This window comes from Symphalangus syndactylus, chromosome 12 (genome assembly GCF_028878055.3).
Source record: "Symphalangus syndactylus isolate Jambi chromosome 12, NHGRI_mSymSyn1-v2.1_pri, whole genome shotgun sequence".
Taxonomy (NCBI): Eukaryota; Metazoa; Chordata; class Mammalia; order Primates; family Hylobatidae; genus Symphalangus; species Symphalangus syndactylus.
This window is the reverse complement of record NC_072441.2, coordinates 78,681,912-78,706,896: the sequence shown is the minus strand read 5'-3', so window position 1 is coordinate 78,706,896 and position 24,985 is coordinate 78,681,912. Positions and strand designations below refer to the sequence as shown.

Below are 24,985 nucleotides of genomic sequence, written 5' to 3'. Positions count from 1 at the left end.
AGGGGATCTGCCAACTCATGAACTGGGGTTGGGGGAAACAGGGCACAAAGGAGTTTACAGTGGGGAGCAGGAAACCTATCCAAGGGATCTCCCCTACCAGTGTGAGGTCTGGACTGTCCCTTTTCAATTTCCCTAACTCTCTGGGACAAAAAAGAGGGAGACAAAGTGGAACATCCTTTTATCCTACCTCTCCGGAGTCAGAGATGAAGACATATGACCAGCAGCTTCCAGTTTGTATTTATTTATTTATTTATTTATTTAGAGACAGAGTCTCGCTCTGTCACCCAGGCTGGAGTGCAGTGGCGCGATCTCAGCTCACTGCAACCTCCACCTCCCGGGTTCAAACGATTTTCCTGCCTCAGCCTCCTGAGTAGCTGGGACTACAGGTGTGTGCCACCACGCCCGGCTAATTTTTTGTATTTTTAGTAGAGACAGGGTTTCACCGTGTTACGCAGGGTGGTCTCGATCTCCTGACCTCATGATCTGTCCGCCTCAGCCTCCCAGAGTGCTGGGATTACAGGCATGAGCCACGGCGCCTGGCCTAATTTTTTTTTAGTTTCACTCTCCTCACATCCAAACAGCTACAGCTTCCCTCCTTTTGTGGGGTCCCCAAACCAAGTCTCTTTTCAGGAGAGCAGACATGTGCCTCCACACAGTTCTGAAGTTCTGGGGGCTCCACACTGTCAGCTGGGTTGGGGTCTCCCATGTGAGGGGCTGATGGCTCTCGCAGGTTTTTGCCTCATCTATGTACAAAGGCTCAGAAAATTTCTTCGGCATTTGGGACCCTTGTGTTCTGTAGCTCCACCAGTCGCTGCACAGCCTCAGGCAAGTCCCACTCTCCAAGGCGACGATTATCTCGAGTCCGAATGTTCACTGTTCTCTTACTTTGCTCTTTCTGGCCAACCACTGCAGGTAGAGGAAGTTTGGGAACCTCAGGGCAAATTCATCCACATGGAATAGTTTCTTTTGCTCTGCAGAAACTTGAGAGACCTAAATCTTTAGGAAGGGTGGCAGCAGAGCCCAGATATGGTTCACAGAAAGGAAGTATTCAGCTGTGCCTGCTAATACTAAATGACCAGTTCTGCTCATCCTGAGGAGACAAGGAAGTGCTTCAGTCCCCGCAGGCCTTATCGCTTCTGGTCAAGAGCCCCAGGGTCAGAGACATTAGGGTCAAGCAAAGAAAGACAAACACTCAGAACCCCACAGAGAGAAACTCTGTGTGTGTGTGTGTGTGTGTGTGTGTGTGTGTGTGTGTGTGTATCTGAAGGGGGTATTAGAGGAAGGGGAAGGTGGCAGGAGTGGTGTGGTCTTCACACTGCCCACCTCCCCCCAACCACTTCTGACCCTTAGAACAGTTTCCTCTCATCAGTCCCACTCTGGCTCTTGGTGTCTGTTAGGGCTGGATTCACAGAGTGAGGGGCCTCTGCTGAGGAGGATGTATGCAGGGGCTGACTGGGCGGTAAGGGAGGGAAAGGGGCCATGTGCAAGTCCCTGGGATTGTGGCACAGCTTGCTCTGGGTGCTTGTGGGGCGAGTGGGGTGTGCAAAACTCAAGAATCAGGCTGAGGAGTTTCTGCTCCTTGCCTTTGAGATAGAGCTCTGAACCCTGGAAAATGAAAAAGGAAGCATGGCAGTGCCAGAATTTTCTCTCTAAGGCCTCTCTCCTCATCCCTTAGGGCTGATTCCATCTAGGTCTAAAATAAACAAGGGTAATTAACACCGTATTAACCCTCCCATCCCTTTCTCTCTGATGCTCCCTTGGGTAATTAACCTAACAGACACCAACAGCTACAGTGGAGTTAAAAAGAGGAAAACTAGGCCGGGCGCGGTGGCTCACGCTTGTAATCCCAGCACTTTGGGAGGCCGAGGCGGGCGGATCACGAGGTCAGGAGATCGAGACCACGGTGAAACCCCGTCTCTACCAAAAATACAAAAAATTAGCCGGGCGTGGTGGCGGGCGCCTGTAGTCCCAGCTACTCGGAGAGGCTGAGGCAGGAGAATGGCGTGAACCCGGGAGGCGGAGCTTGCAGTGAGCCGAGATCGTGCCACTGCACTCCAGCCTGGGTGACAGAGCAAGACTCCGTCTCAAAAAAAAAAAAAAAAATAAATAAATAAATAAAAAGAGGAAAACTATTTTGAGGGTCAGAAGTGGTTATGGGGAGGGCAGGGCAATGTGAAGGAACACAGGGCCCAAATGAGTCAGGTGTCCTGAATCCTGGCTCCTAGCTGCTCAGGTAATGAGCCTCAATTAACCCAAATATGCATTACCAGACTTGGTAAATTAACAGCAAGAATGCAGACGGCAGGTGGGAGAACATTGGCTCTGAGGTTCAGCTTACCAAATTGAAAATTGTAGTGGGCAAGCTGGGCCTGGCGGATTCTCCGGCTGAGGGTCAGTCCAGAGTCTGCATCCAGGTCACTGACAAGTCCTGCAGCCTGCAGGCTCTGCTGTGCCTGCATCAGAGGTTTGGTGACAGGAAGTTAATTTACTGGAAAGTTGAGGAGCTAGAACAGTCTGATGCTCTTTTCCCTCAATGCCCCCATCTGTTCCTCCTTTCTCTGCCTCAGGGCTCTCCACTTCTCACCAGCAACCTCTCCTCATTTCATCTCCACATTAAGGCCTCCTCCCAATTCATCCCCAACCCCACAACCTTTCTGCCTCCTACTGGAGATGACCCCCCCAGTTATTCCCTGGACTTTGCCTTCTAGCCACTGCTCTACCCAACCAGCTGTTCAACTCTGGTAACATCCATATCCTCAATTCTCTCTAGAAAGGAAAAATAGCCGGGCGCGGTGGCTCACGCTTGTAATCCCAGCACTTTGGGAGGCCGAGGCGGGCGGATCACGAGGTCAGGAGATCGAGACCACGGTGAAACCCCGTCTCTACTAAAAATACAAAAAAATTAGCCGGGCGTGGTGGCGGGCGCCTGTAGTCCCAGCTACTCGGAGAGGCTGAGGCAGGAGAATGGCATGAACCCGGGAGGCGGAGCTTGCAGTGAGCTGAGATCGCGCCACTGCACTCCAGCCTGGGTGCCCGGGTGACACAGTGAGACTCCGTCTCAAAAAAAAAAAAAAAGAAAAGAAAGGAAAAATAAAACTGTGTACTCAATCCCAGTTTTGTGCCAAGTGCTCTTTTGGCGGCTTTCAATATTTGTTAATTTGTTTAATTTTCATACATCTCTACAAGGTAGGCATTAGTCACATATTTTAGATACAGGATTTCCAGCATCTAGGACAGCAGCCACTCGAGCCCAGTCTTGTGGCTCCGAGGGCTGTGCTCCTTCCTCCACCACCCCTGCGGCCTCTTCCTGCCCACTTCAGGGCACCACACTCTCTACTGGACCTGCTTCTGCCCCTCCCTTGCCTCAACTCCTTACCTCCCTGGCATACTCCTCTTGCTCAGTCCCCACAGGGATGACCACCACCTGGAACGGGGACAGCCACAGTGGCCTGGTTGGGAAAGAACAGATGATGGCAAATTAGTCACTCTGGTTCTGGCCAGAAGTGTGGTTGTATGGAGGAGATTTGAGAAGGAAAGAGGCTGGCATATGAAGGGGGACAGGATCTGGAGCATAACTATCCGGTCTGGGGCCAGAACAGAAATCCAGGTCAGAGGTCTCACCATTTCCCTCCGCAGCTTTCTGCCAGCACTCCCAACAGTCTTTCCACGGAACCGAGCACTGCTCGGTGAATGAGGACTGGACGCTCCAGGGCACCCGCTTGCCTTGAAAGGAAAAAGGTGGGGTGGATGGAATGGTGGAAGTATCACGAATTATGTACCCAAGATCACCTTCCAGTTTTTAAGAAATATTCAGCTCTGGCAGGAGAGGGTGTGGAGGGTTTAGTTTTTAGGGCCAAAGGCAGAAGGACTTATTCCATGCACTGTCAAGGGAAAAGAGGATAGGGCAAGGTTTTATACCCCTTATATTGGAGGTCAAATCTCAGGGGCAGTTGGAAGTCAAGCTGAATTGTCCCACACTGATGTGGCCGGCCCAGGGCATCGTGGAGGTGCACGTCAATCTACAGGAAACAGATGGGAAGGCACGAGATAACCCAGAAGCACTAACCAGAACCACTATCCTCCATTACCTGTGCCATCCCACCCTTTAACCTACGCTCATCCCGGGCTACTACCCTCATCATGTCACCCAGCTCTATCATATGCTACCCCTCCACTTCACTCTACTCAACTCACTCTGGCAGTAGTTCTCAGCAGCTCTCTCCACTTAATAATGGTGTTATAATATTACCTGATGTCCTCACCCTGGCCTCTCAATTCCTTGAGCTCCTCATCTCAGAGATCTTCACCACCACCCATCTATGGCTACACCCTTTATCCTGTCATCTCCCCCAATGGCTGTGCCTCTGAAACTGTCCAACAGACACCCTACTCTGATTACTGTCTCTTGGTCAGCCAGCTCTGACAATTATTCCTTTTTTTTTTTGAGACAGAGTCTCACTCTGTCACCCTGACACGAGTGCAGTGGCACAATTTCAGCTCACTGCAGCCTCCGCCTCCTGGGTTCAAGCAATTCTCCTGCCTCAGCCTCCTGAGTAGCTGGGACTACAGGTACATGCCACCACGCCCAGCTAACATATATATATATGTATGTGTGTGTGTGTGTGTGTGTATACACATATATATATGTGTGTATTTTTTTTTTCAGTAGGGATGGGGTTTCACCATGTTGGCCAGGCTGGTCTCAAACTCCTGATCTCAAGTAATCTGCCCACTTCAGCCTCCCAAAGTGCTGGGATTATGGGTGTGAGCCACCACACCCAGCCATGACAATTATTCCTATTAACGGCACTTCAACCCACAGGTTCTTTAACTCCTCTTTTTCTCTCCCATCTTCAGGCCCCTCCCACCTTTGTTTCTTATCCCATGAGGCTGTACCATTTTCCCTAGTTCCCCTTGTACCATTCATTGTTCTTCTGCACCTTAGCCTCCTACATCTTTGGCCCTGCAAGAGAACTGCTCAGTGCTGCCCAATATATCACAAACCACATAGATGCAAATGCAGAGATTGATGCCACTATGGAAGTCAGTATTTCGAGATTCAGCTGGTCCCTGTCTGCTGCCAGCAATCCTTTGAGTTGCCCTAATAAGCTCTATGCTCTGTTCTCCTCAGGGATTTTCCAGCTTTTTGCTCTCTCTTTTTATAGCAGTATCTTAGCCAGCAACTTATTAGACTGATTCAACATAATACACACTTTATGCACTTTATGACTGTTATCTCTGTAACCTTAAGCACATTGTTTAGCCTCTCTCAATTTTTTTCTTAGTAATAAAGATATTTTATTTGCCTACTATTATTGCTGAAATAAATCAGAAGACACACTTTCATTACTGTTAGTATTTTAATTTACTAACTACTTATTGAAGCAGCTAAATAAATACCATATGCTGTAATAGACACTTGGGACATAAAAATGAGAATACACATGTTACCTGAATAAAAGACCCCAACACAGTCAACAGCAACTTTGAGTACTCAAAAGATTTTAGCCAGGCAAGGCACATGGCTCACTCCTGTAATCCCAGCACTTTGGGAGGCCGAGGTAGGTGGACCACCTGAGGTCAGGAGTTCGAGACCAGCCTGGCCAACACGGTGAAACCCCGACTACTAAAAATAGGAATACAAAAATTAGCTGGTGTGGTAGTGGGTGCCTATAATCCCAGCTACTGGGGAGGCTGAGGTAGGAGAATCGCTTGAACCCAGGAGGTGGAGGTTGCAGTGAGCCGAGATTGTGCCACTTCCCTCCAGCCTGGGCGATAGAGTAAAACTCCGCCTCAAAAAAATAAAAAAATAAAAATTAGCTGGGCATGGTGGTGCACACCTGTAGTCCCAGATACTCGGGAGGCTGAGGCAAGAGAATCGCTTGAACCAGGGAGGTGGAGGTTGCAGTGAGCCAAGATCTGCCACTGCACTTCAGTCTGGCAATGGAGCAAGAGTCTGTCTCAAAAAAAAAAAAAAAAAAAAAAAAAAAAAAAAAAAAAAAAAAAAGAAAGAAAAAGGCTGGGCAAGATGGCTCATGCCTGTAATAATCCCACCACTTTAGGAAGCCAAAGTGGGTAGATCACCTGAGGTTGGGAGTTCAAGACCAGCCTGGCCAACATGGTGAAACCCCATCTCTACTAAAAAATACAAAAATTAGCCGGGCGTGGTGGTACATGCCTGTAATCCCAGCTACTCGGGAGGCTGGGGCAGGAGAATCGCTTGAACCCGGGAGGCGGAGGTTGCAGTGAGCTGAGATTGTGCCACTGCACTCCAACCTGGGTGACAGAGCAAAATTCGGTCTCAAAAAATATATATAAAAATAAATAGGCCAGGCGCGGTGGCTCACGCTTGTAATCCCAGCACTTTGGGAGGCCAAGGCGGGCGGATCACGAGGTCAGGAGATCGAGACCACGGTGAAACTCCGTCTCTACTAAAAATACAAAAAATTAGCCGGGCGTGGTGGCGGGCGCCTGTAGTCCCAGCTACTCGGAGAGGCTGAGGCAGGAGAATGGCGTGAACCTGGGAGGCGGAGCTTGCAGTGAGCCGAGATCGCGCCACTGCACTCCAGCCTGGGTGACAGAGCGAGACTCCGTCTCAAAAAAAAAAAAAAAAAAAAAAAATAAATAAATAAATAAAACAAAACAAACAAAAAAAAGATTTTAGCTATATAACAGTTTTTGAGTAATTTCCTTTCTCTCTGTATCTTTTTATTTATTTATTTTATTGAGACAGGGTTTTATTCTGTTACCCAAGCTGGAGTGCGGTGCCTTGATCATAGCTCATGCAGCCTCAAAATCCTGGGCTCAAGTGATCCTCCCACCTCAGCCTCCTGAGTAGCTGGGACTACAGGTGCCCACCATCACATCCAGCTAATTTTAAAATTTGTTTTAAATTTTTTGTAGAGATGGCCAGGCGCAGTGGCTCATGCCTGTAATCCCAGCACTTTGGGAGGCTGAGGCGGGCAGATCATGAGGTCAGGAGATCGAGACCATCCTGGCTAACACGGTGAAACTCCCTAACTACTAAAAAAAAAAATACAAAAAAATTAGCCAGGCATGGTGGTGGGCGCCTATAGTCCCAGCTACTTCGGAGGCTGAGGCAGGAGAATGGCATGAACCTGGGAGGCGGAGCTTGCAGTGAGCCGAGATCGAGCCACTGCACTCCAGCCTGGGCAGCAGAGCGAGACACAGTCTCAAAAAAAAAAAAAAAAAAAAAAAAAGAAATTTTTTTTTGTAGAGACGAGGTCTTACTATGTTGCCCTCTTACTATGTTGCCCAGTCTGGTGTCAAACTCCTGGATTCAAGTGATCCTCTCAGCTCAGCCTCCCTAAGTGCTGGGATTACAAGAGGTGGCCACTGCGCACAGCCTTTTCTTCATATCTTCAGCCCCCTCACTGACAACTCTCTTCTTCTCCACTCTCATTTCAGTAAATGATCCTGCCTCATGAAGAATTCAGATAATTGATACCATGGGATGGGAAGAGCCTCAACTTCCTGTTACCATGCCTATAAACTTCCTTGCATCTACCTTCAGCCTTTCCTTCCACCCTGGGTACAATGGCAATGGTGATCCCTTCTATGAAGGCTTCTCAATCCTACCTTAAACCTCTCCAGGAACTTCCCTTTACAACAACTTCTTTTATAAATTCAACTTCTCCCTCCAAATAAACTTCCTCTCATCATAGCATTTATTTTATCTTTCATTTTATTATTATTTTTTTGAGAAGGAGCCTCACTCTGTCGCCCAGGCTGGAGTGCAATGGTGTGACCTCGGCTCACTGCAACCTCCGCCTCCTGGGTTTACAGGTGCGTGTCACCACGCTGGGCTAATTTTTGTATTTTTAGTAGAGACGGGGTCTCAAACCCCTGACCTCAGGTGATCCACCTGCCTCAGCCTCCCAAAGTGCTGGGATTATAGGCGTGAGCCACTACACCTGGCCTGTTTTATTTTTACTTTTTTGGGACGGAGTCTTGCTCTGTTGCCCAGGCTAGGGTACAGTGGTATGATCTTGGCTCACTGCAACCTCTGCCTCCCAGGTTCAGTGATTCTCCTGCCTCAGGCTACTGAGTAGCTGGGACTACAGGTGTGTCCTAACACCTTACCCGGCCAATTTTTATGTTTTTAGTAGATATGGGGTTTTGCCACATTGGCCAGGCTGGTCTCGAACTCCTGACCTCAGGTGATCCACCCACCTCGGCCTCCCAAAGTGCTGGGATTACAGGCATTAGCCACCACACAGGCCTCATTTATTCACCTTCTAACTCCACCCTCAGGCCTTACTTTACTGAAAATGGTCCTTTAAAATCCAGCAGCCTTTTTACTAAATCCAGTGGACACTTTTCAGTCCTTTTTTCCCCTTGACTTCTTTTTTTTTTGAGACAGAGTCTCACTCTATCACCCAGGCTGGAGTGCAGTGGGGAGCAATCTCAGCTCACTGCAGCCTCTACCTCCTGGGCTCAGGTGATCCTCCCATCTCAGCCTGCTGAGTAGCTGGGACCACGGGCACAAGCCACTGCACCCGGCTAATTTTTTTTTTTTGGTAGACACAGGGTCTCCCTGTGTTGCCCAGATTGGTCTGCCATGAGTTTTTATCCCTGTCCCCAGCCTCTGCCTACACCGTTCCCTCCTGAAACACATCTTTACTTGGCCAACACTCACCTTTCAGATTGGAAAGTGATTCCTGCAGGACACCTTTTGTAACCTCCCTGAGCAATGCTAACCCCAGCTAATGTGCTCTCTTGGTACCTACACAGCACAGATCTTGCAGCACTGATATGGCCTATTTACCTTCAACAGCCCTCACTAGATTGCAAATACCAAGAGGGTAGAAAGTATATTGTTTTTCTTTATATCCTACGTAAGTTTAAAATATTTCTTTGTGGCCGGGTGCGGTGGCTCACGCCTGTAATCCCAGCACTTTGGGAGGCTGAGTGGGGGTAGACTGCCTGAGGTCAGGAGTTCAAGACCAGTCAGGCCAACATGGTGAAACCCCATCTCTATTAAAAATACAAAAAAATTAGCTGGGTGTGGTGGTGTGCACCTGTAATCCCAGCTACTCGGGAGGCTGAGGCAGGGGAATTGCTTGAACCAGGGAGCTGGAGGTTGCAGTGAGTTGAGATCATGCCACTGCATTCTAGCCTGGGTGACAGAGTGAGACTGTCTCAAAAAAAAAAAAAAAAAAAAAATTCTTTGTATCTATTAAATATTTACTAAAACAAAGCAAAAAATAAATAAATACAACACTAACCAGGGTCCCAAGCTTACCTTAGGTCCATAGAAGGCACCATCTCCAGAGTTGAGGTCCCAGGGTTCTCCAAATTCCTTCAGGGCCTGTTTAAGGACCTTTGAAGCAATGAGACAAGAGTGGAATACATCATCTTAGACTTCAAAAGCAACACATCCAGTCAGTCCCCAACAAATGACCCACTCACCAGATGCCTCTGAGAACCCTGATTACTGTATTCTCCACTCCTTCCCACCAGAGAGTGGTTTATCTGCCTCTATTTCTCTGCCTCCTACTCACCTGTTCGGCCTGGTCCCAAAGGCAGGGGTCCCCCAGGAAGCCAGATGGCCGGGTGGACAGTGCCAGGCGGAAGGAGAAGCCAAGAACGGCATAGACGGAACGGAGGAAATCAAGACAGCTTTGGATCTCTGCTTCCAGCTAGGGGCAGGAAATAAGGGTCAGTGAGCTGTGAGCCAGCTAGAGATCAGGGATGCTGGCAGTTTGAGGAAAACAAAGGGCAAAAACAGAGAGGAAGCAGAAGCAAGCTAGGGGTAGAATGTAGCTGAATTATAGTACATACAGGGGGCAAATAATGATCAGGGGTTTGCAGGTTCATAGGGAGAAAGAAAGGTGGTTTAGAAAAGCTTTGGTGGAGCCAGGGAAAGGCCACCTGATCTGTTGTACAGAAGATGTGAGCGTCATCCTGCTGGAAGCACCGCAGTCGGGTCAGTCCCCGCAGACTACCAGAGGCTTCGGCCCGGTGTAGAGCCCCAAAGTCAGCTAGTCGCAGGGGCAGTTCCCGCCAGGATCTGGGCCGGTGGGCGAACATCAGGCTGAGGTTGGGGTGCAGAGGGGTCAGGGCCATAGGGAGGACTAGCCTCTGAAGACTGCTCCTCCACCCAATCTGCTTGCCTACTTTCTCTGAACCATCTGCTATAGCCCTCTCCAGCCTCAGCACATCCTCCCACTGAGTCCTGTCAATCCCACTCATCACAGTCTGAGCCCTGCGGTTCAAAAGTGGATTTCTCAGTAACACAATAACAGATATCGTTTACCGTTTCCCTGTTCTGTGATGGTCACTGAGCTGAAGGAGGAGCCTTAGATAGCAACTTTAAGGAGACTGAGACCTAAAGAGGTAAAATGAGTTTCCCAAATTCACGTGGTTAGCTAGGGGGAAGATTGTAGGCTCAAATCAGGTGTCCCAATACTCTTTCCAAGGGGCTTTTTTTTTTTTTTTGAGATGTAGTCTTGCTCTGTCACCCAGGCTGGAGTGCAGTGGCGCGATCTCGGCTCACTGCAAGCTCCGCCTCCTGGGTTCACCTCATTCTCCTGCCTCAGCCTCCTGAGTAGCTGCGACTACAGGTGCCCACCACCATGCCCGGCTAATTTTTTGTATTTTTAGTAGAGACAGAGTTTCTCCATGTTGGTCAGGCTGGTCTCAAACTCCCGACCTCAGGTGATCCGCCCTCCTCGGCCTCCCAAAGTGTTGGGATTACAGGCATGAGCCACCATGCCCGGCCCAAAGGTGGTTTCTATTATTTAATACTTAGCAACCTGATTGTAACCCTAGCTCCCAGCTTACCAGTGTGCAGGGCAGTTCATAGGCTTGAGGGCGAGTGTATCTGTGATATGCCTGGTAGAATCGTCACTCTGGGAGCTGGGAGGCCTGTCAGAGCCTGGGGGCTGCACGGCAAACATGTCTTCCTGATAATGCTCCCAGTGCCCTGACTGTTCCCAGAGTTTCGTAGAAAACAGTGTGGGAGTTTTCACCTCGGAGAAACCACGACGGGCATACTCAGCCTGGAGAGGAGGGTATAGACATGGAAGGTCAGAGTAACTGGAAGGAAAGCAGGTAGGGTGTCAGCTGTGTGATCTTCCTGGGCCCTCAGGCCATGCTGATTGCAACCACAACCTATTAATATCAGGTCCCATCTCTATGCTCCCCAACTGCAGACCACACAATTGTAGTATTAAAGGTCACCAGCACTTTCAATATTTATGTTTATGATTCCAAACCACCCCCTGCCGCCTTTTTTTTTCTCTTCGAGACAGAGTCTCACTGTATCACCCAGGCTGGAGTGAAGTGGCTCGATCTCAGTTCACTGCAACCTCCCCTTCCTGGGTTCAAGGGATTCTCCTGCCTCAGCCTCCCCAATAGCTGGGACTACAGGCGCTGCCACCACACCGGCTAATTTTTTTTTTTTTTTTTTTTTGAGACGGAGTCTCGCTCTTTCACCCAGGCTGGAGTGTAGTGGCGCGATCTCGGCTCACTGCAAGCTCCGCCTCCCGGGTTCACGCCATTCTCCTGCCTCAGCCTCTCCGAGTAGCTGGGACTACAGGCGTCCGCCACCACGCCCGGCTAATTTTTTTTTTTGTATTTTTAGTAGAGACGGGGTTTCACCTTGGTCTCGATCTCCTGACCTCGTGATCCGCCTGCCTCGGCCTCCCAAAGTGCTGGGATTACAAGCGTGAGCCACCGCGCCCGGCCCCACACCGGCTAATTTTTTGTATTTGTTTTAGTAGAGACGGGGTTTTGCCATGTTGGCCAGGCTGGTCTCGAACTCCCAACCTCAGGTGATCTGCACGGCTCAGCCTCTGAAAGTGCTAGGATTATAGATGTGAGCCACTGTGCCCGGCCCCAACCCGCATCTTTTAACACAAACACCTTAGCTTCTTCTAGTCCCTCAGCCCCTTCCTGGTCTTCTTTCCTCTAGACCTAGGTCCCCTTACCCTGATAAACGCCACTAGTGCGTTATACACCCTTGTCCCTCGTGGCAGGAAGAAGCAGCTCCCAGGGCTCAGTTCATGGAAGAAGAAGAGCTCCTGTTCCTGGGGTCAGGAATAGCAATATTAGGTCACTTCAAGGGCAAGGAGGTGGCTTTGGAACTCAGAACAACTGGCGGGGCTGCTCAGTCTGTGTGACTGAATCTGCTCCCAATTTCATAATCAGGTTCTGTCATCTCTCTCCAACCCTTATCACCATCCCTCCCTATCTTCCCAATCTCTGTACCTTCCCAATGCGCCGGTGGTCCCGCAATTCTGCTTCCTCCCTCCATGCTTCCCAGGCCCTGAGCAATTCTGTTGTGGGGAAGGAAATCCCTGACACTCTCTGCAGTGTCTCTGGGGCCCCTGAAGACCTCCATAAGGATGATGAGTTCTGTGTGAGGACATAGGGGATCAAAGGAAAGATGAGGACTGAAGGCCCCCAACCTTTTTCAAGACTCATATGATACTCTCAGTGTTAAGTGTCACAGGTACGCCTCTTGACAACAATCCCACCAGTAGGATGAACACCTCCATCCTATAGACACCCTTCTTCTAGATTACAGTGTTGAAATTGCCTGACTCTTAATTCCTACATACAACCTGGTCAGACCTAACCTTACCTTGCCATCTCTTTTTCTCCCCGTTCTTATTACCCCTTTACTTAGTTTCTTCCCATTCTAATCAATGATTGCTTAGAGGAGTAACCATAAGCTCTGGTCAAATGTCAGTCTATTCCTCCATTTATCAATATCCTATACAGCTGCTAGAAAAGTCAGTCTTCTATACCATATCCCATTCCTGGCCACATGAAATCCAAAAGCCTCTGCCTGCTCTCTCCTTTAACAGTACTAATGAGCCGGGGGCGGTGGCTCACACCTGTAATCCCAGCACTTTGGGAGGCTGAGGCCGGCTGATCACGAGGTCAGGAGATCGAGACCATCCTGGCTAACATGGTGAAACCCCGTCTCTACTAAAAATACAAAAAAATTAGCTGGGTGTGGTGGTGGGTACCTGTAGTCACAGCTACTCGGGAGGCTGAGGCAGGAGAATGGCATGAACCCAGAAGGCGGAGCTAGCAGTGAGCCGAGATCGCGCCACTGTACCCCAGCCTGGGCGACAGAGCGAGACTCCATCTCAAAAAATAACAAACAAATAAACAAACAAAAAAGTACTAATGAGAGGCCGGGCGCAGTGGCTCATGCCTGTAATCCCAGCACTTTGGGGGGCTGAGGTAGGTGGATCACAAGGTCAAGAGTTTAAGACCAGCCTGACCAACATGGTGAAACCTTGTCTGTACTAAAAATACAAAAATTAGACAGGCGTGGTGGCACGTGCCTGTAATCCCAGCTACTCAGGAGGCTGAGGCAGGAGAATCGCTTGAACCTGGCAGGCAGAGGTTGCAGTGAGCCGAGATCGGGCCACTGCACTCCAGCCTGGGCAACAGAGCAAGACTCAGTCTCAAAAAAATAAAAATAAAATAAAATAAAACTGTTAAACAGTACTAATGAGAAACAGTCTATACGTGTGTGTGTACATATATATCTGTCACCCAGGCTGGAGTGTAGTGGCGCGATCGTGGCTCACTGCAAGCTCCGCCTCCCGGGTTCACGCCATTCTCCTGCCTCAGCCTCCCGAGTAGCTGGGACTACAGGCCACCGCCACCACACCCGACTATTTTTTGTATTTTTAGTAGAGACGGGGTTTCACCGTGTTAGCCAGGATGGTCTTGATCTCCTGACCTCGTGATTCACCCGCCTCAGCCTCCCAAAGTGTTGGGATTACAGGCGTAAGCCACCACGCCCATCCCCTATATGTATATTTTTTGAAACAGAGTCTCACTCTGTTGCCCAGGCTGGAGTGCAGTGGTGCGATCTTGGCTCACTGCAACCTCTGCCTCCCAGTTCAAGCAATTCTCCTGCCTCAGCCTCTGGAGTAGCTGGGACTACAGTGCATGCCACCATGCCCAGCTAATTTTTTATTTTTAGTAGTGACGAGGTTTCACCATGTTGGCCAGGCTGGTCTTGAACTCCTGAGCTCAAGTGATCTGCCCAACTTGGCCTCCCAAAGTGTTGGGATTACACGTGTGAACCACTGCACCTGGCCGACAGTCTATATTTTACAGCACTTTTTAACTTTTCCTTTCTCCTGCATTAGTTGATTAGTTGGTTTTATCTTCTTTTTTTTTTTTTTTTTTTTTGAGACATTGTCTTGCTCTGTGGCCCAGGCTGGAATGCAGTGGCACAATCTCAGCTCACTGCAACCTCTGCCTCCTGGCAGAGTTCAAGTGACTCTCCTGCCTCAGCCTTCTTCGTAGCTGGGATTACAGGCGTAGGCCAGCACACCCAGCTAATTTGTGTATTTTTAGTACAGACAGGGAGACAGGGTTTCACCATGTTGGCCAGGCTGGTCTCCAACTCCTGACCTCAAGTGATCCGCCTGCCGCAGCCTCCCCACAGTGCTGGGATTACAGGTGTGAGCCACCATGCCTGGCCTGGTTTTCATTATCTTTATGAGGTGAATTTACTGGTAGGACAAAAAGGAATTAATAGCCTCATTTTATAGATGGGGAAAATAAATAAGATTTACCCAAGGCCACCGCGCCATGGGGTTTTGCTATGTTGGCCAGGCTCATCTCAAGTGATCCAACCACCTTGGCCTCCCAAAGTGCTGGGATTATAGGCATGAGCCACCATGCCCAGCCTAAGTTCAGAGCTTTTTGCTCTACACATCTGCATTTCCCCTTGCTCCCTTGTAACTCATCCCATTCCATCTAGTAACTCATCTTGTCCAGAACAGTATTTTTTTTTTTGAGACGGAGTTTTGCTCTTGTTGCCCAGGCTGGAGTGCAATGGCACGATCTTGGATAGCCACAACATCTACCTCCCAGGTTCAAGCGATTCTCCTGCCTTAGCCTCGAAAGTAGCTGGGATTACAGGCATGTGCCACCACGCCCAGTTAATTTTGTATTTTTAGTAGAGATGGGGCTTTTCCATGTTGGTCAGGCTGGTCTCGAACTCCCAACCTCAGGTGGTCCACTCACCTCAGCTTCCCAAAGTGCTGGGATTATAGGCGTGCGCCACCATGCAGGACAGTATTTTCATAAAAAGCATGCCCTTCACTAAAGGTATTCTCCCTGTGCCTGTCAAATGGTGTTCACGTTCCTCCTGGACCATGCCCCCTCTCTCTATGACCCTTCCCTGTATGACCCATCCAGTTTGCTCACACCCTCCTGCTCCACCCCTCTTAATATTGACGTCATATTAGGGCATCTGAATTGGCTTCTGGGCCCTAGCAGGCTGTCCAGTATGTGCCATCAAACTGGGGTTTTTAGAATGTGGGGACAAAGTTTCTTTCTCCTGTATTCCCCACTCAGCTTATGAGAGTAAAGAAAGGGCTTACAGGGCCAGGCTCAGTGGCTCATGCCTGTAATCCCAGCACTATGGGAGGCTGCGGAGGGAAGATCACTTGAGATCACCCTGGCCAACATGGTGAAACCCTGTCTGTACTAAAAATATAAAAAGTAGCTGGGCATGGTGGTGCATGCCTATTATCCCAGCTACTCGGGAGGCTGAGGCAGAAGAATTGCTTGAATCCAGGAGGCGAAGCTTGCAGTGAGCCGAGATCACGCCACTGCACTCCAGCCTGGGTGACCAAGAGACTCGGTCTCAAAAAAAAAAAAAAAAAGGGAGGTGCCGACAGAAAGTACCACCTTCTGATTCTCCTGCTCATCCCAGTGAAAACAGGAATTTTTTTTTTTTTTTTTTTGAGATGGAGTCTTGCTCTGTTGGCCAGGCTGAAGTGCAGTAGTGCAATCTTGGCTCACTACAACCTTTGCCTCCCAGGTTCAGGCGATTCTCCTGTCTCAGCCACCCGAGCAGCTAGGACTACAGGTGTGTGCCACCACACCCAGCTAATTTTTGTATTTTTAGTAGAGACGGGGTTTCACCATATTGGCCAGGCTGGTCTCAAACTCCTGACTTTATGATCCACCTGCCTCAGCCTCCCAAAGTGCTGGGATTACAGGCGTGAGCCACCATGCCCGGCTCAAAATAGGAATCTTAACCTAACTCTGTCCCACAACTGACCGATAGCAGCTTCAGTCCTCCAATCTGTCCAGTATGCCGAAGGTGGGGGCCCTGGCAAAGGTCAACCAATGTGCCACACCTGGGAGAAAGAAGAGGCCAGTTAGTGATTTTCAGAATCTTCAGCTTCTAGCTTTCTCCCTCTCATGGTGTTTAGCTGACAGAAGAGAAAGGAACTGTCCTACTGAGAGAGGGCCATGGCAGATAAAAATCATTTCCCCGGCAGGGCACGGTGGCTCATGTCTGTAATCTCAGCACTTTGGGAGGCCAAGGTGGGTGGATCACGAGGTCAGGACTTCGAGACTAGCCTGGACAATATGGTGAAATCCCATCTCTACTAAAAATATAAAAATGAGCCAGGCATGGTGGTGCATGCCTGTAGTTCCAGCTACTCGGGAGGCTAAGGCAGAATTGTTTGAACCCGGGAGGCAGAGATGCAGTGAGCCGAGATCGTGCCACTGCATTCCAACCTGGGTGACAGAACAAGACTTCATCTCAAAAAAAAAAAAAAAAAAAAAAAAAAAACAAAAAAACCCAGGCATGGTGGCACATGCCTGTAATCCCAGCCACTCTGGAGGCTAAGGCAGCAGAATCACTTGAACCCAGGAGGCAGAGGTTGCAGTGAGCCGAGATCGCGCTACTGCACTCCAGCCTGGGAGACAGAGCAAGACTCCATCTCAAAAGAAAAAAAAATCAATTCCCATTCCCGTTCCCTCTTCTGGAGCAACAAAAATTACCTTCTATCTTTCTTCCCTTATCGCATTTCTGGCCTTCTTCAATGCTTCCCCACCTCTCCGTTTGCCTTAATCTTGACAACTCTTACCCATATACTGTTGCTGTTGGACCTGTCACTCTCTCCTCAATCAAGTGAAGCTTAAAGGGGTTATCCTGGAAAAAGGTAGAAGGGAGATTGAAGAAAAGTGTTTATTCCCACGAAGATGTCCTGGAAGAGCCACCTCTTCCCTCCACCCCACCTTGAACAACTGACGAAGCTGATCCCGTGAAGCCTCTAGCCTCCGGAAGGGTTGAGCAGCAGCTGTAAGTTCCTGGCAAATCCGCTCCAAAACAGGCAGTTCTGAGCCCCGGATTGTCCTGGAAAGAGGAGAATTGGTTGGGTTGCATCTTAAGAGGTGCATCAGTCACCTGGGTGACAAACCTGTTGGCTAGCGGGTAAGGTCCTGTCCTTCAAGAGAAATCTAGAGTTATAGGCAAAGACAGACAAACTCAGAGAAAATATAAATAGGAAATCAGGTAACAAATATTACAGCTGGAGAAAAAGCTCTATGCATGAAGTTAAAAGTTGAATGCAGGAAATCTGGATAGACAAAGTTAGAACAATAGTAACGAGGGCGATTAAGTAAAACTTGAATTTATGAAAGCTAACAAGTAACAAAGTAAATTGTTTCTTCTTTTTCTTTTTGTTTTTTTTTGAGAGAGTGTCTTGCTGTGTCACACAAGCTGGGTGCAGTGGTTAAGATCACGGCTCAACACAGCCTCAACCTCCCAGGCTCAAGTGATCCTTCCACCTCAGCCTCCCAAGTAGCTGGGACTATACATGCACCAGCCAAGAAGGTAAAATTCAAGCAGAGTTAGAAGAGGGACATGGACTAGCACAGAAGGAGGTACTAATGTCATAGTTGAGACCTAGAGAAACCCTTCTCCTCCAGCTTCCTCATCCAAATGGAGCATGCCCAAGGCCCTGAAAAGAGCCTCAGAAACCATCCCAGAATCATTCTCCTCCTTCCTTTCATTACTCACCTCTCCTTTCCCAGGAAGAAATCATGGTAAAAGCCATATTCTGTACTTGGACCTCTGCAGAGAACAGCACCTAGGAATTGTTCAGCTGCTGCCCCCAGGACATGGGTGCTGGAGTGCCAGAACACCTGAGTTCACAAAAAAGGGGTTCACAAATTCATAAACTTCTCCCTTAACCCCTAGATCTCTGAGCTCTTCCTCACAAAAGCTGGTAGGAAAGCCAGTATGGTTCTTCTAGGAATAACTACCACAAAATGGGGATCCTAGATTTTGGGGGTGACCACTAAAAAGTAACAAGCTTAAAAAAAAGGCTGAGCGCAGTGGCTCATGCCTGTAACCCCAACACTTCAGGAGGTCAAGGCAGGCGGATCATCTGAGGTCAGGAGTTCGAGACCAGTCTGGCCAACACGGTGAAACGCTGTCTCTACTAAAACATATAAAACTAGCCAGTCATGGTGGCGTGTGTCTGTAATCCCAGCTACTCAGGAGGTTGAGGCAGGAGAATCACTTGAACCCGGGAGGTGGAAGTTGCAGTGAACCAAGATTGCGCCACTGCACTCCAGCCTGGGTGACAGAGTGAGACTCCATCTCAAAAAAAAAAAAAAAAAAAAAAAAAAAAAAAAAAAAAAAGACTGAATAGAAAAGAAAGGCCAGTATCTTTTCTTCTTTCAGTGCATAGAAGCTCCAGCCCCACCCCTCAATCCTTGGTGCTTCCCAGTTCCAAAGCACAGAAGCTGGAGGCCAGTCAGTCTTCTGCTGCTCCTGTAAGCTTTTAGGGCTTCAGAATAATTTTTCCTTTTTTTTTTTTTTTTTGAGACGGAGTCTTGCTGTGTCACCCAGGCCAGAGTGCAATGACGCGATCTCAGCTCACTGCAACCTCCGCCTCCTGGGTTCAAGCAATTCTCCTGTCTCAGCCTCTCAATTAGCTGGGATGACAAGTGCTCACCACCACGCCCAGCTAATTTTTATATTTTTAGTAGAGTCGGGGTTTCTACTATGTTGGCCAGGCTGGTCTTGAACTCCTGACCTCAGATGATCCACCTGCCTCGGCCTCCCAAAGTGCTGGGATTACAGGCGTGAGCCACCGTGCCTGGCCAGAATAAGCTATCTTCTTAACACAGTCGTTACTTAGGTCTCTGTTTGGTCTTTTAGTCCTATTTTTTTCTGTCCCATGAATCTAGTGTGATAAAACTATTCCTCTTGGATTTGGTTACTATTTACACATAGATGGCAGGAGAACTCTATTTTTCTGGATCCTAATAGGCAAGGTCTGTGCTACCTGAGCTGACATGAAGAAGACAAGGTGGGGAGGTGACCAGGTTGTGTGCTCAGCTGTATAAGCCATGTTAGAATTGAATATACACTACAGATGACTTATAATATATGTGCTCAAGAGTTGAGGGGGCTGAATTTACATATTTATCCTTTTGTTTTTCAACATATCATCTCTCTCCCTTTCACTAACACAAATGTTTGCTTAATAGATCGAAGCTAAGTTAAAAACTTTCATCATAAGTTTCCTAACCAGAAATAGTCAAGACAGTCTCTGGTAGGTCTCCCTCCCAACTGCAAATGGAGAAACTGAGGCAAAAGAATAAAATGTTAGAATTTCCTGCTTCAGTATCTCTTGGTTTAGTAGTCACTGTATTCCTGATAAGAAAGAAACTTACTGCTTTCCCCTCTGGGGAATCGAATGTCAGAAATCTGAGGTCAGAATCTGTCTCCAAGGGACGCTCCAGATCATAAGGTTCTCCATTCACTTGAGCAGCCACTGCAGTATCTGCCAGTGTTGAACTTCAGCAGTGGAAGGTGGGGATGAAGAAAAAGGGTTACAAGGCACAAAAAGGAAAATATCATGTGTTCTGATTCCTATATGAGAGTTTAAAAAGTTGATCTCACAGTGGTAGAGAATAGAGTGATAGTTACCAGAGGCTGGGAAGGATGGGGGAGGGGAGATGAAGAGGTTGGCTAATGGGTACAAAAATAGAGTTAGACAGAAAGAATATGCTCTAATGTTCCATAGCAGAGTTGGGTGAATACAGTTAATAATAATTTATTGTATATTTCAAAATAGCTAGAAGATTTGAAATGGTCCCAACACAAAGAAATGATAAATGTTTGGGGTAACAGATATCCTGAACACCCTGATTTGATCATTACATATTGTATGCATGTATCAAAATATCACATGTACTCCATTCATATGTTCAATTATTATGTATCAATTATTAAAAGTAAATTAATGATTTAAAAAAGACAGGGTTACAATCCACAGTGGGGAGAAAGTTGCTCATCTCTCAGCAACTGTAAACTTGCAAAGGTGAAATGAGTTACCAGAGCAACAGAAGCTTTCATTTCTTTCCCCAATGAAAGGACAGAGACTCTGATGCAGAAACTAATACAGATAAAATAAATCTCAAGCCGGGTTTGGTGGCTCATGCCTGTAATCCCAGCACTTCGGGAGGCTGAGATGGAAGGATCGCTTGAGCCCAGGAGTTCAAGACCAGCCTGGGCAACATGGAGAGATCCTGTCTGTATAAAACAACCACAAAAAACAAAAACAAAATCTTCAGGAAAGGCTATCTTAATGGGGATGGAACAGAAACAAGCAGACCAAGTTTTCTTCCCCTGCTCAAGTGAAGAGAAAGTAAACAGGCAGAAGGATAATCCTGGTAGTTACAGGATGGGCCTGTTACCTGATCTGCCGGGCTAGTTGGTAGGGGGTTGTGTTCCACGCCACAGCATCAATTTTCTGGTCTCCAGGAAGTGATATCTTAATAGTCCGGGGTTCCTTCTGTGCCATGCTTGCTAATCTCTTTACCTGAGCAGCCCATAGCTCCTCAAAAAGGCCAAGCCGCTCTGCCAACCTGCGTGGAGGGGTCGACACGACTGCCTGGAGGGAAAGATATATTAGCAGGTAACACACGTCCCATCATTCTTTCTTAGAATTGGGGATGATGGCACTTTGGAATGGTTAAGTGGACTTTGTCCGAATTCCTACTCTTTAAGGGGATTGAGTGATACAAGACCCTAGGCTGGGGGCCCTTCGAGCTCAGCGCCCCCCAGACCGCCAACTCGAGAATTAGATAACGAGTTTAGATATGAGTCCTTTTCTGGGAATTCGGAGGACCAGGGAGAGGAGGAGTGGCGTGAGGCTGGGTTAACAAGAAAATTTGCGGGCTTCGGGTGGGCTGAGTCTGATGCGGATCGGAACTTTGGGGGTGCCTCACGCACCGTGTGTAGCCTGCAAGCCTGTAAACCTTGGAGCCGGAGCCGCCGCCACCTCTGATACAGGGCCATGTTCCTTCACACCAGTGCCTACATCCTCAGATTATCGCCGCTTCTCCTCCACGTAATTCTTCATTGGCTTCTGGTCCAACAAAGTCCGTGTCTATTGGCTAGTACAGCTGCCACTCTAGTCTGGCACCACCTCCAGGAACTCCGAAGAGGTACACCCCACACAGCACTAGCAGCGGTGTGAGTGGTTCCGGCTGACCGGAAGACCGAAAGTGTAACACACCCTCGCTATACCCCCAGATCCGTGGCATTTCAGCTGAAACCCAAAAATAGCAATTAGGCGTCCTGTGGCTTTGAGGACAAGGGCAGGTGAACTTTTGAGAGCGAGAGTGGGAGAAAACCAGACAGGAAATGGTAGTAATTTCCCTTTAACTATACATTTTATTTTACATGGTCCTTACAGCAAGTAGCAAAGCTTTAGAACATAGACTGGGGAACCAGACAGACCTAGTGTAAATTCTGGATCTGCCATTAACTATGTAATTTTGGGAAAATTATTTAACTTCTCATATTTATTTAATAGAGACCGGGGATAGGGGGGATTCTCACTATGTTGGCCAGGGTAGTCTCGAACTCTTGGCCTCAAGCAACACCCCGCCCCCCCCGCCCCCCCCCCCGCCCCACCGTCCCCAACCGCGCTCCGGCCTCCCAAAGTTCTGGAATTACAGGCGTGAGCCACCTTGCCTGACCTATTTAATTTCTCTAAGCCTCAATTTTCTCAACTATAAAATGAGAATAGTGTTACTGTTACTCCCAATTGTTGAGTTAAATTTTATGTAAATCGTCTAGTTTGGCCCATGGTTTTTTGGTAATGGGCAAAAGCAACAAGAAGCTATTATGATAAATGAGTGTAACAGTTTTATTTTTTAATTTTGAGACAAGGTCTCACCGTTGCCCAGGCCGGAGTGCAGGGGTACAATCATGGCTCACTGCAGTCTCCACCTCCTGGGCTCAACTGACCACCTCAGCCTCTGGAGTAGCTGGGACTACAGGTAAATATAACCACTTTAAAGCTGGAGCAAAGATGGCCGCGCGCGGTGGCTCACGCTGTAATCCCAGCACTTTGGGAGGCGGAGGCGGGTGGATCACCTGAGGTCAGGAGTTCTAGACCAGCCTGGCCAACATGGTGAAACCCCGTCTCTACTAAGAATACAAAAATTAGCTGGGCGTGGTGGCGGGCGCCTGTAATCCCAGCTACTTGGAAGGCCGAGGCAGGAGAATCGCTTGAACCCAGGAGGCGGAGGTTGCAGTGAGCCGAGATTGAGCCATGCACTCCAGCCTGGGGGACAACAGCGAGACTTCATCTCAAAACAAAACAAAAACAAAAAAGCTGGAACCAAGAATCTGCAGAGGTCAATTTGAGTCTCTTTATACTCATGGTGCTTAATAGGGACTTTATAGACCTTTAATCTTTTTTTTTTTTTTTTTTTTTTTTTTGAGATGGAGTTTCACTCTTGTTGCCCAGGCTGGAGTGCAATGGCGTGATCTCGGCTTACCGCAACCTCTGCCTCCCCAGGTTCAAGCAATTCTCCTGCCTCAGCCTCCCGAGTAGCTGGGATTACAGGCATGTGCCACCCCAGGCCCAGCTAATTTTGTATTTTTAGTAGAGACAGGGTTTCTCCATGTTGGTCAGGCTGGTCTCGAACTCCCAGCATCAGGTGATCCGCCTGCCTCGGCCTCCCAAAGTGCTGGGATTACAGGTGTGAGCCACCACGCCTGGCCGAGACCTTTTAATCTTACAGATGAGGAATTTAAGGTCAAACAGCAAGTGCTGATGGTGATTTCTGAATCCAAGCTTGGTTCTTTTACCACACCATGCTTTCTCTAGTAGAGTTTGCTCCCAGTATACTCCCCCATCACCTCAGAAAGAGGTGCCTGACTAGAATTTTAGCTCTCTGCTCCCTACATAAGCCCTTTGCCTCTAATTCCTATCCCAGCTCTCAACTTCCTTTATCCTTTCTCTTCCCTCTCCCTGATACATCTAGGACACGGGACTAGGTAGATTTCATCAAATTTACTCAGTAAATATGGGAACACGGTCAGATCTGTAGTAAAGTATGAAGGGAAACTGACTTGGGGGTAGCCATCAGGCTGTCAGTAATTCCCATTAGTCCCCTCACCTGGAGGTGGGGATGGTTAGAGTTGGTTCTGAAGTTTCAATGGTGATAGAATCAAGGGTTGTAGAGGAAGAAGTGTCAGAAAAAGCAGTTTAATCAAGGTTTCCAGAGAGACCAGGTTTCCCGGGCAGGACAGTTGATCTGAGTCACAAGCGCCTCCATGGATCTTGGGTCCATCTTCTGGTAGACACCCTGAAATACAAAGAGAAAGAGACAAGAGTGTGGGAGAGGAAGATAACTTGTGTTTGTGTGGTTGGGAGAAGGTAGTTAAGAATTTTAAAATGGCATTCAGAAAGGGTGGCAACAGGCAGAATTCTTCTCATGCCTCTGCACCAAAAGGAGAAAGGTGTATTGCAGGCAACAGAATGGTAGGTGCCCAATAATTATTGAATCAAGTATGTACCAATCATGGTATTGCTTTGATGCTCCAAAGGAAACAGACACTGACATAGTCCCTTTAATCATTCTACCTTGTCCTCTTTTGTTAGGATAGTAAAGGGATGGTAAAATAACTAGGCTACCCTGAGACGGTAACTCCCTATACTTATCCATCATTTACTAACTGCTTACTGTGTGCAATGCAGTGAGCTGGGTGCTGAGGGGATGCCAATCAATCAACTACCACATCATCACCTATGTAACTTGTGTTGCAGTGGAGGAAGGAAGGAATGTTGAGTTATTCCATCCGCCCTCTGTAAGCAGCAAGCAAGCAAGTAAGCAAGCACAAGAGCAAGCTAAGACCAATTCATGAGTTACTGGTTCTTCTACAACTTCGGACTTGTGACTAGCATATGCCTCAGTATTGGGGAATTTTAATCCATTAGTCAGCCTAGGAAACATCTATTCTTTTTTTTTTTTTTTTTTTTTTTTTTTGAGGTGAAGTCTTGCTCTGTTGCCCAGCTGGAGTGCAGTGGCATGATCTCAGCTCACCGCAACCTCCACCTCCCGGGTTCAAGTGATCCTCCTGCCTCAGCTTCCCCAGTAGCTGGGATTACATGTGTATGCCACCATGCCCAGCTAATTTTTTTTTGAGTCAGAGTCTTGCTCTGTCACCGAGGCTGGAGTGCAGTGGCGCTATCTTGGCTCACTGCAACCCCTGCCTCCCGGGTTCAAGAGATTCTCCTGCCTCAGCCTCCTGAGTAGCTGGGATTACAGGTGCGAGCCACCACGCTCGGCTAATTTTTGTATTTTTAGTAGAGACAGGGTTTCACCATGTCAGGCTGGTCTCGAACTCCTGACCTCGTGATCTGACCACCTTGGCCTCCCAAAGTGCTGAGATTACAGGCGTGAGCCACTGTGCCCAGGCTGTTTTTTGAGATGGAGTTTCACTCTTATTGCCCAGGCTGGAGTGCAATGGCACGATCTTGGCTCACTGCAACCTCCGACTCCCAGGTTCAATCGATTCTCCTGCCTTAGCCTCCCGAGTAGCTGGGATTACAGGTGCCCGCCACCACGCCTGGCTAATTTTTTGTATTTTTAGTAGAGATGGGGTTTCGCTGTGTTGGCCAGGCTGGTCTTGAACTCCTGACCTCAGGTGATCCACCTGCCTCGGCCTCCCAAAGTGTGGCTTGAAACATCTATTCTTAAAACTTGGGCTGTTGCCCCTCCATCCTAGAATACTACTGAACATCCAGTGCTATGCCTTCACTATTTCACTTAATTCCTAAAACAACTTTGTCAAGTATACTCCCTTTAAAACAGGAAAATGATTCTCAAAGAAGTAAAGCCCCCAGTCTATCTGAAT

General features: G+C 48.2%; 1 protein-coding gene across 10 annotated transcripts; it reads right to left on the bottom strand.

Annotated features, from left to right (window-relative positions):
• Positions 1–225: 225 nt before the first annotated feature.
• On the bottom strand, positions 226–21,197 carry TARS2 (threonyl-tRNA synthetase 2, mitochondrial). 10 transcript variants are annotated; one of them, XM_063626065.1, is made up of 18 exons: positions 21,062–21,197; positions 20,524–20,720; positions 19,498–19,621; positions 17,831–17,955; positions 17,047–17,164; positions 16,896–16,960; positions 16,076–16,154; positions 12,235–12,381; positions 11,955–12,053; positions 10,807–11,024; positions 9,895–10,057; positions 9,525–9,662; positions 9,266–9,343; positions 3,919–4,019; positions 3,622–3,723; positions 3,377–3,449; positions 2,339–2,453; positions 226–980 (listed from the first exon to the last, which is right to left on the bottom strand). In XM_063626065.1, exons 1-18 carry the CDS (start codon positions 21,125–21,127, stop codon positions 871–873), a joined length of 2,118 nt encoding a protein of 705 aa, XP_063482135.1. In that variant the 5' UTR covers positions 21,128–21,197; the 3' UTR covers positions 226–870. The 10 variants fall into 10 exon arrangements, with proteins under 10 accessions (XP_063482135.1, XP_063482134.1, XP_063482139.1 ...); XM_063626064.1 differs by having other exon boundaries at positions 226–906; XM_063626069.1 differs by lacking the exon at positions 12,235–12,381.
• Between the last annotated feature and the right edge of the window lie 3,788 nt (positions 21,198–24,985).

What these genes read in the sequence shown, in the direction of transcription:
- TARS2 (XM_063626064.1), bottom strand. Translation starts at nt 21,127, where the DNA reads ATGGCCCTGTATCAGAGGTGGCGGCGGCTCCGGCTCCAAGGTTTACAG. An exon ending in CAACTAGCCCGGCAGATCAG is followed by an intron (nt 19,622 to 20,523) that starts GTAACAGGCCCA and finishes CCACTGCTGAAG; the next exon opens with TTCAACACTGGCAGATACTG. An exon ending in ATTCCCCAGAGGGGAAAGCA is followed by an intron (nt 17,956 to 19,497) that starts GTAAGTTTCTTT and finishes TTGTGAACTCAG; the next exon opens with GTGTTCTGGCACTCCAGCAC.